Raw genomic sequence first — 17,394 nt, 5'->3', positions numbered from 1 at the left:
GATCTGTCCATTGCTGTGAGTGGGGTATTAAAGTCCTCTACTACTATTGTATTATTATCAATGTATTTCTTTAATTTGGTTATTAATTGATTTATATAATTGGCTGCTCCCAAGTTAGCAGCAATGTCCACAATAGCCAAACTGTGGAAATAGCTATGTCCATCAACAGATGAATGGATAAAAAAGATGTGGGATATATATACTTATATAGGAATATTACTCAGCCATCAGAAAGGATGAATACTTATCATTTACATCAACATAGATGGAACTGGAGGGTATTATGCTGAGCGAAATAAATCAATCAGAGAAAGACAATTATCATACGGCTTCACTTAATGTGGAATATAAGAAGCAGTGCAGAGGATCATAGGGTAAGGGGAGGGAAAACGGAATGGGAAGTCAACAGAGAGGGAGAAAAAACCATGAGAGACTCTTAACTATAGGAAACAAACTGAAGGGTGCTAGAGGGGAGGTAGGTGAGGGGATGGGGTAATTTGGTGATGGGCATTAAGGAGGGCATGTGATGTGATGAGCACTGGGTTTTATACACAACTGATAAATTATTGAACACTACATGTGAAACTAAGTATGTACTATATGTTGGCTAATTGAATTAAAAAAAAAACTGTTTTTCCTCTGTCAATTTTCACCAGCTTCTCTTGGCTCTGCCCCATCTGAGCCTCCATCCCTCCTCCTACCTCTACCTCCTAGTGCTTCTGGTCACCCAACCTGGGTTACAATTAGGGGACCCCACTTTTGTGTTTACATGGTCAAGGTTGAAACGTTTTACATTCTGTTTAGAAATCAGAACTATTTCCCATGCCTGGTCCCTAGGTGATGATACAAGCTTTAAATTAGTAAATAATCAATTGCTATGACATATGATTAGTTACATTTTCTCCTATACTTATAATGTCACAGCCCTGGGCCCCTCAAAGGACAATGCTCCTAGCAAATCATCAAAGGATTCTCTTTTCTTTTTTTTTTTTTTTAAGATTTTATTTATTTATTAGAGACAGAGAGAGAGAGAGCGAGAGCGAGAGAGAGAGAGGGAGGCAGAGACACAGGCTCCATGCAGGGAGCCTGACATGGGACTCCATTCCGGGCCCTCCAGGATCACGCCCTGGGCTGAAGCCGGCACTAAACCACTAAGCCACAGGGGCTGCCCAGGATTCTCTTTTCTTAAACTGCTATGGTTACTCAAACTCATATCACATTTTAATTTGCTTAGAATATGGATCATAACTTTCCTGTCTTCTTGGACTTTTCTGTTGCCCCTCTCCCTCTCCAGGAGAGGTAAAGAAAGTTTTTCATCATAGCACTGATAGTTTTTTTTTTTTTTCATTCTAAATAGTGCAAGGCTATTCTAGAATTCTTCTTAAGGACATCGCTTTGGAGAAGATTGACCTCCTGTTTTAATTTGGACAGATTTGTTTCAAAACTTGCTGCAAGGTATCATCCTGGGATTTCTTTTCATTAGATTAGCAAGGTTAGTTTTATTGTTTCTTGTTTTCTACATACAGCTTACACTTGATTTCTTGGCCAACCTCTTCTTGGCCAGTTATCTCCTTCACGAAGGCTAAATAGTAGACAAAATATTTTCTCTTGGAATCTTTAGAGTTATAAAAATGGCTTCAGTTCTCAATCATTTTTAGAAGATTTATTTATTTATTTGAGAGAGAGCATGTGCATGAGCGAGTGGGGTGGGGGCGGGGCAGAAGGAGAGAGACAGAATCTCAAGCCGACTCCCCACTGAGCATGAAGTCTGCTGTGGGTTCAATCTCATGACCCTGAGATCATGACCTGAGCTGAAACCTAGAGTCAGATGCTTAATCAACTAAGCCACCTAGATGGCCCGAGTTCTCAATCTTGATAGTTAATCTGGCTAGATACAGATTTCTAGGTACAAAATTATTTTTCCATAGTACTTTGAAGGTGTGTTTCACTAACTCACTAAAACCTTTAAAATTTTTGAAATAGAACCCATATACAGAAAGGTGCATAAACACAAATATATATCTTAATGAATTATTATAAAGTAAATACTCATAAATCACCATCCAGGCCACAAATGACAAATTGTCATTTGTCAAAACCCTAAAGGTCTACACCAACACCTCCACTCTCAACTCATATGCCCTTCTTCAATTACAGTGCTGCCCTTTCCTCTTAGAGATACCCACAATTCTGACTTTTATGGAACACTTGCTTTTAAAAAATAATGTTATTACATAGGTATACATCCTTAAACACATAGTCTAGTTTTGCTTATTTTTGAGCTTTACCTAAACAGAATACTACAGTATGTATTATTTTATACCTGACCTCATATACTGAACATATATTTTGAAATTCATCCAGGTTGTTGCATGTAGTGATAGTTCATTCATTTATGTTGCTGTGTAGTATTCCATTGGATGAATTCAACACAATTCTACTAATAATGGATAGTTAGGTTGATACATGTCTTTTGGAGCTTACATGTAGGAGAATTTTTGACTGCTTGTTTTTGACTACATCAACCAGCTAGTGATGTAGCATGGTTAAAATCTCCCTCTGGCACTATGGATTTCTCTTTGTGGTTCTGAGAGCTCTCGTTTTACACATATGAAGGCTGTTATTTGGTACATACACAATTGATATTGTTAATTTGTCCCAATGACTTGATTCTTTTGTCAAAATGAAGTGGCCCTCTCTAATGGTTTTTTGATCTGAACTCTGTTTTGCTTGAATTAATAGAACTGGATGAGCTTTATTTTATTTCTTTATTGTGGTAAATTACGCATATACAGCATTTTCCATTTTAGCCATTTGTAAATGTACAATTCAGTGGCATAAAGTACATTCACAATTACCACTATCTTATCCCAGAACTTTTTCATCATTTCAAACAGAAATTCTAGACCTATTAAAGAACAACTACCCCCTCCCCCCCTCAGCCCCTTTTAGTCAGTATTGTACGTTCTGTCCTGATGAATTTGAGTATTCTAGGTGTCTCCATAAGTTGAATCATACAATATTTGTCCTTTGGTGTCTTGCTTATTTCACTTGTTTTTGGAGCTTCAAACAAACATGTTACATCAACTACAGATATCATCATCTACATATAAATTCACTAAGCAGAGATTTTTAAAAACTTTTTTTAATTTTAAGTTTTTAAATGATGTTTTATTTATTCATTCATGCGAGTCACAGAGGCAGAGACCTAGGCAGAGGGAAGAGCAGGCTCCCTGTGGGAGCCTGATGCAGGACTCGGTCCCAGGACCCAGGGATCACGCCCTGAGCGGAAGGCAGACGCTCAACCACCGAGTCACCCAGGCATCCTTAAACATTTTTTTTTTTTTTTTAAACACTGCAATGTGTAAGGCTCTGTGGGGAGGCAAAGATGAATAAGCCTTTGGGACTGACTGGTTGGGAGGCAAACTCAAGACAAGGAATAAGCATCAGAAAGGGGCATGATTGATCGTAAATGAGTATGTGCGGTCTTCCTTTTACTTGCCCTCGACTGAGGTAAAGAGAAATCTGTATGATATTTAAATGTCATTGAAATTATTGGGTCTGTAAACGTGCGGGGCTGGAGGAGTCAGGTTCCACCGGCTGGAGGCGCCGGCGCAGCCCGCCGCCTGGTGGTGTAGCTGCACGCTCCTGCCGCACGGGGGCGGCACACAGGAGTGAAAGGAGCCCCCAGGCAGGAAGCTGCGGGAAAGGATTAGCTAAGAGCCTGTCCCCAGAGGAAGCCAAACCCTTCGGAAGGGTGCCACCGCTCAAGGGCCGTGGGAAGGGTGCTGGAAGCACTTCCTCCGTCTTACCCCCATCCCCTCATTTGCCTCTGTGCCCTGCCTTTCCCTCTTCAGACCCCGCCGTGACATGACAACTGCTTCATCTGGCTCCTTGCCTCACTCTGTTCCTACATCCTCACCATGAGTCCACTAGACTTTTCTGCCCTTTGAATCTTTAGTTTGATTCCAGAATTGTTCTTTTTTTGATTGCTGCCCCTCCTCTTCCTATTCGAAGAAAATCAGTTTCCCAGTCCTCCGTGATTCTGCTGAACATTATTTTGCCCACTCCTAAGCTCTGATGACGATGATGAGCCCATTGTCACAAATACCAGTTTGGAACTGCTGTTGGCCCTTGAACAATGCAGGGGTTAGGGGAAGTCACTTTACCCAGTTAAACATCCACCTATAACTTTTGACTCCCACAAACTTAAACTATTGATGGCTTACTACGGACCAGAAGCCTTCCTGATAACATCAAATCCACAAATATGTTTGTTCGTTGCACTTTGTTCTTGCAGCAAAGTAAGCTAGAGGAAAGAAATACTATTAAGAAAATCATAAAGAGGGACGCCTGAGTGGCTCAGTGGTTGAGCATCTGCCTTTGGCTCAGGTCATGATCCCAGGGTCCTGGGATCCAGTCCCTCAAAGGGCTCCCGGCAGGGAGCCTGCTTCTCTGTCTGCCTATGTCTCTGCCTCTCTCCCTCTGGGTCTCTCATGAATAAATAAATAAAATCTTTAAAAAAGAAAATCATAAGAGAAAATATATTTATAGCATTGTACTTTATTTATAATAATATGCATAAACATGGACCTACATAGTTCAAATGGTGTTGTTCAAGGGTTGACCATATACCCAGCAGCTTCATGACATTGCTCTCATTACTGATATGTATTGTTTATTCACTCACTCTTCAAGCATTGACAGCTGAGTGCCAGGGCACTGGGAACACAGAATAAGCAAGATAAAACCGTAGATGTAGAGGTGCTTACGGTCTAGTGGTAGATGACAAGTAAACAGTTACAAAGCAATGTGGTATGGGCTGAAACTGAGACATGAGTAAGGAGCAGGAAGTAGGAAGTGCTGAAAATGGAGAGGCCCAACTGGGTGGATGGGTCAGCCCAGGCATTTACATGGGAGGTGATGACAAAGATGAGTCATATAGGAAATTTGGGGGCTTACCAGATGGAAGAGGGTAGATGCAAAGGCTGGATCGGGCTGCCAAAAAAACAACACGTGAAAACATCATTAGTTCCTCAGACCATCCAGAGTTCAGTGAGGTCAGGGCAAACCACAAGTGATGTAACTCCCAGCTAGCCTCCATCTGACAACTGGATCTGATATTGGTGTACTAGTAGCAATTATTTTATTAGTGGAAATAGGCTTGGTTGTCCAATCTGGCTTATCTGTGGTTGAGTTTTCTTTAGTGGGAACTCCTTCACGTAATAAAATCATTATTCCTGGTTTCCCCCCAAAATCAAAAGATTTTTCACATCAAGCCCACCTTCTCCATGGCAACAACCAGCTGAAGCCACTTTAGAAGGAGCCTGGCTGTCCTGGTTTGTTGCAAATCTTACCTCCCCTTGGTACTTACACCTGGCCACATACCCTCACTTGTGATACTTGCCCGGTCCCTATAGGCAGCCAAAGTTAGGACCTCTGCTTTGACCTCCTGTCTGGCTACAGGTGTGGGCCAAGGTTCTTAAAAAGCCTGATGCAGATCCCCTTCTTCAGGGTGGTGAAGAAAAGGAGGGAGGGAGGGAGAGGAGCAGGAGATGACTCAGCCACTGAGATTACTTATATAGAGGATCTCACCCACAGGTCACACCCTCTGCAGAGGGATGAGTCAGAGCAAAGAAGGAAGAATAAGGTGGCAGTCCATTCCTGTGGCCAGGAATTACGTAAGAAGCACAGACAATGATGAAGAAACAGGCCCATTCTTTGGGCGTTATGCCTGGCCTGAGGTTGTGAGAGCCATGGGTCCACCCCAACTATTGTGGGGGGGCAGGGCAATGGTACAAATGGAGATCCATAGCCCAGAGCCTACTCTCTTCCTCCTCCTATTTTCATCTCTGCCACACAGGATGAAGTGCACAAGTGTGTGGACATCCCAGCCCACAAGCTAAGTTCTGCGGCTGCTCTCTGTGCTCCTGGCAAACAGCCATTCCTTGGCCACCCTTTGGGTGGCCACTGGAAGCTTGGTGCACTCTCAGAAGGATAGACTCAAGAGCCAGGCCTGGGTAGGCCCTACAAGCAGGCTTGGAGCCATTTGGGCCAGGAATTATGGCCCAGATCACCATCTAGAAGGAAGTTGTGGGCCCCTGGAAGGGCACATCGCTCTGGGCCAGTGGACTCCTCTGAGGACCCTAGGGAGGGGCATGGTCAGAGGAGAGCCTGAATCCTGGAGTGTCCTAAAGCCCCCAGCCAGCGTGAAGTGTTAAGGCCAGAGATGAACTTGGGGTACCTTAGGTAAAAAAGACTATATTCATGTGCTGCGTCTGCTGTAACAAAGTGCCACAAATTAGGTGGCTGGCCTCAACAAAATCAGTTGCTTCCTTCTGAGGGCTCTGAGGGAGAATCTGTCCCATGCTTCTCTCTAGCTTCTGGTGACAACTGACAATCCTTGGCTTGATCCTCATCATGCTGATCTTTGCCTTCACCTTCACATGGCATTCTCCCCATTTGTTTTCATATGGCTGTCTTCTCATAAGGACACTGGTCCTATTGGGTTAGGGACCACCTGACTCCCATGTGGCCTCAGCTTAACTGATTCCATCTGCAACCACCCTGTTTCCAGCTAAGGTCACATCCTGAGCTACTGGGAGTGAACACTTGAACCTTTGTTGGGGGAGGCAGTGTTACAATTCAACCCACAACAGGATTGATCATTGGGTCGCTCTTCTCTCTCAATATTTTTCATTTTTCTCTTCTGCTACCAGTTGTCCTGACTCTAATCTTCAGTTTAAGTTGCTGAGTCTGGAAAATTCTGGTTCAGAAAATCACAGTAGTCCTTTTTAGAACAGCTTTCTCATCAGTTTGCCTCAGTGAGAACTGGCCAGCCTGCACTGTCTGTCCTTCGGTAGATGCCTGCCTATCCTGGTCCAAGTAGCTGTGGCCAGGGTTTAGGTCTTGTGATATAAACCATGGCTGTTTACCAGGGAGAAAACAGCCTAAGGTGATTTATTGGCAAATTGTTAAGGTCAGGACAATTGCTCACTGCATCCTCAAAGGCAGATTTGGCCAATATTGTCACTATTGACATTTTGGGCTGGGTAATTCTTAGCTGTGGGGGATTGACCTGTACATTGTAGGATGTTTAGCAGCATTTCTATCCTCTACCTGGTTGGTGCCAGCAGCCTCCTTTCCCCACTTCCACTAAGTTAGAATAATCAGAAATGTTGCCAAATATCTCTTGAGAGGAAAATCATTCTTGGTTGATAACCACAGTTCTAAAGGAATGGGAGGCTCTGGGATTAGCCCATCCAGGCCAGTATAGTCAGTGGTCGGCAATGTGAGAATGAAGGATACGGATATATAATCAATATATCTGCCTTTGTCAGGACTGGCTTAGAGGCTAAGAGGGCCAGCTCCTGCTGTGAACAGGTGTTTGGATGGAGCATTGATGGGTTCAGATGTGAATAGCTGTGCTTAATCAAGGTAAGGAAACCAAGGCACTTGCATGGCTCAGTCGATTAAGTGTCCCACTCTTGATTTCTTTCTTTTCCTTTTTTTTTTTCAAAGCACTTATTTATTTGAGAGAGAAAGCATGAGTGGGAGTGGGGGAGGGGCAGAGGGAGAGGGAGAAGCAGATTCCCTGCTGAGCAGGGAGCCCAATGTGGGGCTTGATCTCAGGACCCTGAAATCATGACCTGAGCCAAAGGTAGACGCTTAACCGACTGAGCCACCCAGGCTTGTCCCAGACTCTTGATTTCTGCTCAGGTCATGATCCCAGGTGTGTGAGATCAAACCCTGTGTTAGGGGTTTAAGATTCTCTCTCTTCTTCTCTCTCTGTCACTCCCTCTTTGCTTTTTCTTTCCCTCTCTTAAAAAAAGTGGGGAAACCAATACAGAGTATCATATGTGTGTGTGGTTTGAATGAGCATGTTTACTGGTTCACTCCTTGTGTGTACATTTCTTAGAATGTACAATTCTCTGTGTGGGTGTAGGTATCTGAGTGATGGTGTATATACCTATATGTCTTGGGGTTGGGCAGTACATAGTCCACATTACCCTCCTATGTTATCCAGATAGATTAGTGTCACATATGACACACTTAATTGGTATTTTCAGAATGAATACGAATACTCAGAGTGAGAATCAGCTCTACTGACATTGAAATGAAAAAACAGAATTTACTTCAGAGTGGTTTTTCTTGTGTAGACCTATCTGCCTCTAGACATATACAATATGCAGTGTATGGGTGATGCCTCCAGTGGTCTCAATGACATCTTGCTTCAGCACCAGAATCCAGGGGTGACCAAGCTCAGTGTCCAAGAAGCACAGCCAAGCCCATTCCCAGCTCAATTGTGTTTTCAAGTCTTAGCCCTTGACCAACTAGCTATACATCAAACTGCCTGACCTTTCTTTTCTTTAGTTTTCCTTTCTGTAAATTGAAGATAATTAACACTCCTCTTAGAGGACTCTCCTGAGAACAACTTACATTATCATACCTTAAAAAATAGTATTACATAAATGGTGAATGAAAATTAATTGTACTTCCTCCTTTATTTAGCATTAGGTGCACTTTCCCTTAAAAAATCAACTGATATTTATTTATGTACTCTATATTCCTCATAATTTATCTAAATATTTGTCTTTCTTACTTGGTTAACTATCTGGGTATATGGGGTTGGGTCCATACCTTCTTTTGATACAGTGGCCATTGTGGCCACTAAAGACTCATTGGTCCTTTGTTTACATTGATGTTTTTGACATGGATGATTCTGGCTTGCCCAAGTTACCAGGTTGTCAATATTCTGTTATTCAGGGTCATTAAAATAGGTTCTTAGATACTTTCAAGGGGGAAGAGCTTGCCATTCTTTCAACAACCAGCCACATGTGAGAAACAGAAAGGTATGTGGGGCAAGACTCTGGCCTTCAAAGCATTATAGTAAGGGACAAGCCGTAGACTCAGAGGAAAGAGACACATGGACACTCTTGCCAGGTCATCTTCCCACTCTTTCAAGTTGATATCCTGGGTAGCTTAGCAGTTGAGCGTTATATGATCATATGATATTTCTATTTTTAAGTTTTTGAGGGACTTCCATATTGTTTTCCATTGTGGCTGCACCAGTTTCATCCCCACCAACACTGAATAGGGGTTCCCTTTTCTCCACATCCTTGCCAATACTTATTATCTCTTGTCTTTTAGTTGATAGTAATTCTAACAGGTGTGAGGTGATATCTTACTATGGTTTTGATTTGCATTTCCCTGGTGATTAGTGATACCTCTTCGTGTACCTATTGACCATTTGTATGTCTTCTTTGAAAAATGTCTATTCAGCTTCTTTGCCCATTTTAAAAATCAGATTATTATTATTTTTGTTATTTAGTTGCTTAAAGTCTATTTTGTCCAAGATAAGTATAGCTACCCTTGCTCTCTTTTGGTTTTCATTTGTAGGGAATATCTTTTTCCATCTCTTCATTTTGAGGCTATGCATGTCTTTAAAGCTGAAGTGAGTCTCTTGCAGGCATTGTCTTACAGCCAGGGTCTTGTTTTTTTAATGCATTCAGCCATCCTATGTATTTTGATTGGAGAATTTAACTGATTCACATTTAAAATAATTATTGATAGATAAGAACTTGCCATCTTATTAAATATTTTCTAGCAGTATAGTTCCTTTTTACTTTCTCCCTTTCTTTTTTTTCTTTTTTTGGATTTCTTTATTTATTCGAGAGAGAGAGAAAGAGAGAGGTAGAGACATAGGCAGAGGGAGAAGCAAGCTCTTTGTAGAAGCTTGATGCAGAACCTGATCTCGGATGCTGGGATCAGGACCTGAGCCAAAGGCAGCCGCCCAACCGCGGAGTGACCCAAGCATCCCTCTTACTGTCTTTCTTTGAAAATTCATTATTTTTCATAGTGGCATGTTGTGATTCCCTTCTCCTTATCTTTTGTGTGTGTGCTGTAGGTTTTTGCTTTGTGGTTACCATGAGTCTTACACAGAACAGTCTACGCTGATAACAACTTAACTTGGATTGAATACAAAAACAAAATTCTTTTACTCCCCGATCTCATTTTATGTTTTTGGTGTCACAATTTACATCTTTTTACAACATGTATCCATTAACAAATTGTTGTAGCTGTATTTGTTTTAAATACCTTTGTTCTTTCATCTTTATACTAGAATTAAATGATCAACACACCAACATACATTATTATTCTGAATTTGATTGCATACTTACTTTTATTTTATATTTTTATATGTTTTCATATTACTATTTAGCATTCTTTCATTTCAGCTTGAAAAGCTCCTATCAGCCTTTGTTAGAAGGCAGGTCTAGTGGTGGGGAACCCATTCAGTTTTTGCTTGTCTGGGAAAGTCTTTATCCCTCCTTTGTTGCTAAGAACAGTTTTACCGGTTAAAATATTATTGGTTGGCAGTTTCTTCTTTCAGCACTTTCAGTATATTTTCCCACTCTCTCCTGGTCTGCTCAGAAATCTTTCACCGATAACATTATAGGGGGTTCTCTTGTGTGTGAGGATTTTTTTTCCTCTTGCTTCTTTAAAAATTATCTCTTTGACTTTAGACAGTTTCATTGTAATGTGTCTTGGAGAAGATCTCTTTGGGCTGAATCTGTTTGGGGATGAGAATTTCCCAAACCTAGGGAGATCTTTGAACATCTGAGTTCATGAAGCTTGAATCCATGTTCAACCTGTCCACAGAGGGCAGACTGGAGAATGCAAGGACAAAGGCAGAGGAGGAAGACCCTGCTAGAATGTCAGCCCTCTCTACTGTGGGCTGGAGAATTTATCTCTGTCTTGACCCTTCACATGCTTCCGTTCAGTACCAGCTGAGTCCTACACTTACCAGGATCCACCCTCTCTGGAAAACAGTTCAGTGACCATGTATTGCTAGTGAACTTGTCCTTGCGGGGGGGGGGGGGTTCCACCCTTCCTGTCCCCAAACCCCAAATCAAATGGTGTTTCCAAATATTCATTAAAATTCCATATAAAACTTTTCCTGGAGTTTGGGTAGATACAATCTTTTCCACCTTTGGGCTCCAATGTTTTGGGGCTCCTTAGAGGTAACACAGGCAGTAGTACAGATAAATCACCCCTTAGGATTCCTGGGTGGCTTAGCGGTTTAGTGCCTGCCTTTGGCCCAGGGCGTGATCTTGGAGTCCCGGGATCGAGTCCCACATCAGGCTCCCTGCATGGGGCCTGCTTCTCCCTCTGCCTGTGTCTCTGCCTCTCTCTCTCTCTCTCTCTCTCTCTCTCATCTCTCATGAATGAATAAATAAAATCTTTTAAAAAATCACCCCTTAATCTGGCTCCTCAATCTAAGGCCATACAGAAGGGATATTCAGTGTCACAGAGTGAAAGCACAGCATGCTTAAGAGTAGAGGTGTGGATTGGAGAAGCAGTGCTATTCAGCACATTCTTTAAAAGGCAGAACTTTCAACCATTTAAAAAGAATATTAGAGGACAATAGTGGGCAGAGCACAAGTATATGGTTTTATTGCCTCCTGAAACCCTACTAAAACTATAGCAAAGATATTTTTAAAAGGCATATGGAGAGGGAGAAGAGAAGAGGATACAATAGCAATAAAATCTTGGTGCTGGAAAGCTACTAGAAGAATGGGAAATGGCTTAGCAGACACAAGAGAAACAATGGTGAGCTAGCAGAGAGGGAAGGCAAGGGCCAACTCATTTTACACAACAGAATCACCAAAAGTCTCAGAAACAGCAGCAGATACTTTTGGGCCAATGAAAGGGCTAAGGAAGTTTGGTTGAATGTCTATTTAAGATGTGTAGGATCCCTAGATCTCACCCCAACTCAACATAGCTGCCCATTGCCCCTTCTTCACCTGGCCATAGGGGTTTTATTCCCTGAGGAGGTAGAAAGGCAGGTCTCAGGACTGGGGGACATCAGGAAAAGTTAAAGATAAAGGTACCACACTGCAAGCAGTCAACATGTGTATATTGGATATTGAGGCCCCTAATTCACTTTCATCCCTTAGGTACCCATAAAACAGCCAGCCAGACCTTTACCTTCTGGAAAGGAGATTGCTTAATCTGACCAGGCCCAGACGGAAAACCCAAAGACCCTGATGTCAGTGATTCTCTATTCCAGAGGCTCACTGACTGCTTGCAAGCTAATAAGCACACTCACATGCTCTGAATTTCCAATTAGCTTTTAATGCATCTTGCTCTCTTTTTAAATTCTTATGTATGGAAAAACTTCCAACTTCACAATAGTAGAATGAATAATATGGTAAAACCCATTACCTGGCTTCAGTTATTACCAATATTTTGCTAATCTTGTTTCATAGATACCTCCATTTTTTATTGTTTTACTTGAGTATTTTATTTTATTTTTTAAAGATTTTATTTATTATTCATGAGAGACACAGAAAGAGAGGCAGAGACACAGGCAGAGGGAGAAGCAGGCTCCATGCAAGGAGCCCAATGTGGGACTCAAACCTGGGAATCCAGGATCATGCCCTGAGCCAAAGGCAGGCACTCAACCACGGAGCCACTCAGGTGTCCCAGATTTAAGTTTTCAATTGTGTTAAGTACACACATGGTTCCAATGTCAAAACTATAAACAAAGGCATATATATATGTGTGTATATATATATATATATATATATATATATATATATATATATATACATACACATTTACATATGTATATATTTATATATATAAATAAATATATACATTTACACCTATATTTAAAATTTTTATTTTAATTCCAATTAGTTAACATACAGTGTTAGTTTCAGGTGTACGATATAGAGATTCAGCACCTCTATACATCAATCACCCTGTGCTCATTACAAGTGCACACCTGAATCCGCATCACCTATTTAACCCATGCTCTGGTAACCACTGGATTGTTCTCTATAATTCAGTCTTAAGACTAGGTATAAAGAACCTTATCTTCTCTAACTTTCCCCCTTGCTCTGTTCTTCCTTATAAGTAATAATTTGTCTTAGTTGTTGGTTTTCCTTCCATTATTTCTTTCAGAAAATATAAGCAAATGCATGAAAATATTGACCTTTTCTTCTTACACACTATCAACACTGACCTCATCTAGCTCTTTTCACTTGACAGTATTTCCTGGCCTTGGCCCATCATGTTATATAGCAATTCTCTATAGTTCTTAATACAGTTGCATGGTTCTCTATGGTGTGGGGATACCATGGTTTATTCAATTAGTTCTTTACTGATGGACATCCTATTTCCTTAATCTAAGTCCTGTGCACATAACCATCTGAGGAAAATTCATAATAAGGAGAATAAGATAAGAAACATTAACAGGAAAAGAAACCCAGAGAATGGAGCCTATGTAGAAAAAACAAAATCACAATTAAATCTGCAGGGAGATGAGAAAAGTTATGCAACCATGAAAAAGAGAATGGGGGTATTCCAACAAATCACAGAATAAGAAAGAGCTCTTGGAATAATCAAAGTATGCTATCAGAAAATAAAAAACAACAACAACAACTCATTAAGAAAAATCAGAAGATAAAGCTAAGGAAATCTTCCAGCCAAAAAGGTAAAAAAAGAAAAAAAAATTGAACATCAGGGAAACGTATCATAGGGACCAATCCTAGAAGTTCAATTTTTGAATAGCAGGATTTCAAGAGAGAGAGAGAGAGAGAGAGAGAAGGGAAAATAGAGGAGAAGAAACAATCAACAAAATTATTCAAGATCATTTCTTGGAACTAAATAGCTTGAGCTTTGCATTTCATTCTCAACTAAATAGCTTGAGAATGAAAGAACCCACCCATACACAGTGGAACAAATGAATGGGCCCACATCAAAGTATATCATTGTGTAATTTCAAAACACTGGGGAGAAAAAGAGAAATTTTCAGGTTGCAAGAAATTTAAAAGAGATCATATAAGATGGATAATTGAATGTGTTCAGATTTTCAACAGTGGTACTGGAAGCTAGTGGTCACTGGAGTAATAGCTTCACAATCCTGAAGGAAAATCACTCCAACCTAGTATTTTATACCCAGCCAAATGACATCAAGGGTGAATTTTTTTTTTTCGGACAAGTACAATCTAAAAAAGAATTATCTGATAATGTGTAAACTGGGGGGAAACCACCCACAAGAAGTAGCAGTGTTATTTAGAGGCGGGAACTGGAGAAATGAATGATTAGCTAGCAAGGGTAAAATTGATTGCCTCTGGAGAATAAGTCAGGTAGGGGGGACTGCTCTTTTAATTGTGAGAATGTCTAATTTTGATAAAAATATTAAAAGATAAGAAAAAGAAGAGACAATTTTTAAAAGAAAGGTGACTATTTTGAGGACTGTTTTTGAGCTGATATGATTGTTTTGAGAACCATGATGAAAGATACAGAGGAAGAAATAGGACAAAAAGATTCTAAGGTGCTTATGAAAACTGGTCAAGGTGTGGTGAGAGTTTAGAGGCACCTTCTTAACCTACTGCACCCTCACCAACTTCTTGACTTGCTCTCCTTCATGCAAGAACCTGAAAGTCTTTTGGAAACAGAGACTCCTTGAAGTTGGCTAAAAAGAAGAGCCATGCTAGAAGAGGTGCTATGGACCTTTCCTACATATAGAACTGGGAGACACTGAAAAAAAAAAAATCGGAGAAAGGGTATGTCAAGTTTCCTGAAAGTGAAAGGACCAATGATGTCTGGGAAGTAGGAAGTGGCTCCAAGTGTTTGGAGACTAGAAGTGTTTCCCAAACTTTGCTTCATGTTATCATCACCTGAGGAGCTTTAAAAAAATATTGATGCCCAGGTCATACCCCATAGCAATTATATCAGAATATGTTGGGATAGGAGTCAGACATCAGGACTTTTAAAAGGCCCTCAGGTAATTCCTATGTGCAGCCACGTTTGGGACTCACTGGGGTAGTCTGTGTGTGAGGGAGCTAAGACTGGAAGGACAGAGTAAAATTGTGAAGAGTCTCAAATGCCTAGCTACCTAATCTGATCTGTAGTAGGCAACAGGGGTTCTGCTGGAAGTCATGGAACTGGAAGTGATGCAATGTGACATTTGGGGAAGATTAACGCCCAGAAGAAATCAGAGGAACTGAGACTCTAGGAGCAAAGGGATGGCTAGCTAGACAGGCTGGTTTTTGACTCAGAGTGAGCAGTGCAGAGAAGGACATGGTTGTGTGCTTTAAGATGTGTCCACGTGTCTCCAAATCCTTCCTGCCTCATTGGAAAGCTCTGTGGTCCCCCCTCCCCGCCCTGGGGCTGCCTGTGCTGTGGCCCCTGATGGGTGAGAGAATTGCCAGGACGCAGTGTAGGCCAAGTCCTTGATCCAAAGGGACCTTGGGCTTCGCTCTCAGGTTGGGCCAAGCCCGCGGCGTGTGGGGAAGTGATCCCCATACCAGACAAGCTGTGGGCCGGACCCGAGCAGCGGAGGAAAGGCCGTGCGGGCTGTTGGGCCGACAACCAGAGGAGGAATGGCAGCCTGAGTTCGTCCTCACCGTGTCCAGCTCTTTCAGTCCTGTCTGCCCTTCCGGGGGCTTCCCTGCCATGCGGCCCGCGGGGAGAGGTTCAGTCCTCCGCAGGCATCTCCAACGCCTGCGAGCGTCACGACGCCCGGGGCCTCCCTGGCCCCTGCCCACCGAATGCCCAGTCCCAGACCCGAGGCCGCGCGCGGCGAGTGCCAGCAGCCCGCGGGTCACCGTCCGGGGCGACCGCGGGGGCGCGGGACTGCCGGGCAGCGGCTGGTGTCTGGTTGCGCTGCTGGACGGAACAGGAGGGAAGAGGGGGAGCCGCCGGCCGACCCTGTTCTAAGTTTCCCCACCGTCGCGCGGGGTCCAGCCTACGGGAGCAGGAGTCCCCCAGGACCCGGCGTGCGGCAGATCCGTCGTGGCCGCCGACTCGAAGCGCTCGTTTCCCGGAGGCGGCCGGAGCCAGCCCCCCCCCCCCCCCCCGAGCCAGCCCCCCGGAGCCAGCCCCCCGGAGCCAGCGCCCCCCGGAGCCAGCCCCCCCCCCGGAGCCAGCCCCCCGGAGCCAGCCCCTCCCCCGGAGCCAGCCCCCCCCCAGCCAGCCCCCCGGAGCCAGCCCCTCCCCCGGAGCCAGCCCCCCGGAGCCAGCCCCTCCCCCGGAGCCAGCCCCTCCCCCGGAGCCAGCCCCCCGGAGCCAGCCCCCCCCCCGGAGCCAGCCCCCCCCCGGAGCCAGCCCCCCCCCGGAGCCAGCCCCCCGGAGCCAGCCCCTCCCCCGGAGCCAGCCCCCCGGAGCCAGCCCCTCCCCCGGAGCCAGCCCCCCGGAGCCAGCGCCCCCCGGAGCCAGCCCCCCCCCGGAGCCAGCCCCCCCCCGGAGCCAGCCCCCCCCCCGGAGCCAGCCCCCCCCCCCCGGAGCCAGCCCCCCCCCCCGGAGCCAGCCCCCCCCCCCGGAGCCAGCCCCCCCCGAGCCAGCCCCCCCCCGGAGCCAGCCCCTCCCCCGGAGCCAGCCCCTCCCCCCCAGCCAGCCCCCCCCGGAGCCAGCCCCCCCGGAGCCAGCGCCCCCCGGAGCCAGCCCCCCCCCCCCGGAGCCAGCCCCCCCCCCGGAGCCAGCCCCCCCCGGAGCCAGCCCCCCCCCCCCGAGCCAGCCCCCCGGAGCGCCCGCACGCGCGATGGGAGACACCGAGACGCCTCTTCGGAGCACGGTGACAAACGCGCCCTCCCACCGGCGGCGACGTGCACGTGACAATGTTCGAGCTCTTGCAACTGCGTGGAAACTTGGAATAGGTCTGCGGCCGCACACAGCTGGGGCGCCCGGGTCCCCCCGCCCCCGCCCCCGCCCCCGCCCCCGCGGCCGGCCCGGGAGCCGCGCCACCGCCTGCAGGGGCCCCGCCGCTCCCGCGCCCCCCGCCGCTCCCGCTCCCGCCCCGAGCCGGGCTGGCGGGCTCCCGCGCCCCCCGCGCCCCCCGCCGCTCCCGCGCCTCCCGCGCCTCCCGCGCCCCCCGCCGCTCCCGCGCCTCCCGCGCCTCCCGCGCCTCCCGCGCCCCCCGCCGCTCCCGCGCCCCCCGCCGCTCCCGCTCCCGCCCCGAGCCGGGCTGGCGGGCTCCCGCGCCTCCCGCGCCCCCCGCCGCTCCCGCGCCTCCCGCGCCTCCCGCCGCGCCCTGCGCCCTGCGCCCGGGAAGCGGCCCCCGAGGCGGCGGCGGCGGCGGCCCCGGCCATGTGGGACCCGCGGGCAGCGAGGTGCGTAGCGGCGCGGGGGACTCGGGGCGCCTCCGGCCTGCCGGGCCCGCGCTGGGGTGGGCGACCCCCGAGGCGGCCGGCGCGCGAGCATCCCGCCCCCTCCCCCGCGAGCCCCGCGGTCCCCCGGGCCCACCCGGGCCTGTGGCGCGGGCGCGCGGGGGCGGCTCCGGCCTGCCCCGACCGGGGACCAGGGCGAGCGCTGCGACAGGACTGCGGCGGCGCGGGGGCTGCGGCTCCGGGGCCACCGCGCACCTCCCGCGGGGGACCCCGG

General features: G+C 46.2%; 1 protein-coding gene across 3 annotated transcripts in view; it reads left to right on the top strand.

Moving 5' to 3' along the window:
• Window positions 1–16,598: 16,598 nt before the first annotated feature.
• The window catches only part of TRANK1 (tetratricopeptide repeat and ankyrin repeat containing 1), a 106,158-nt gene continuing 105,362 nt past the window's right edge, over window positions 16,599–17,394 (top strand). Inside the window, exon 1 of one of the 3 annotated variants that reach the window (XM_041734431.1) lies at window positions 16,599–16,670. Coding sequence is in view for 1 of the 3 variants with exons in the window: in XM_041734429.1 (XP_041590363.1) it covers window positions 17,101–17,123 (23 nt within the window). In the remaining 2 variants the exon portion in view is untranslated. Of the gene's footprint in view, window positions 16,671–17,027; window positions 17,124–17,394 lie in introns of those variants that run through there. The other 2 variants (XM_041734430.1, XM_041734429.1) reach the window with 2 other exon arrangements.

Source organism: Vulpes lagopus, chromosome 19 (assembly GCF_018345385.1).
Source record: "Vulpes lagopus strain Blue_001 chromosome 19, ASM1834538v1, whole genome shotgun sequence".
NCBI lineage: Eukaryota > Metazoa > Chordata > Mammalia > Carnivora > Canidae > Vulpes > Vulpes lagopus.
Note: the sequence above shows the minus strand (reverse complement) of the source record. Positions and strands in the feature narration are given on the sequence as shown.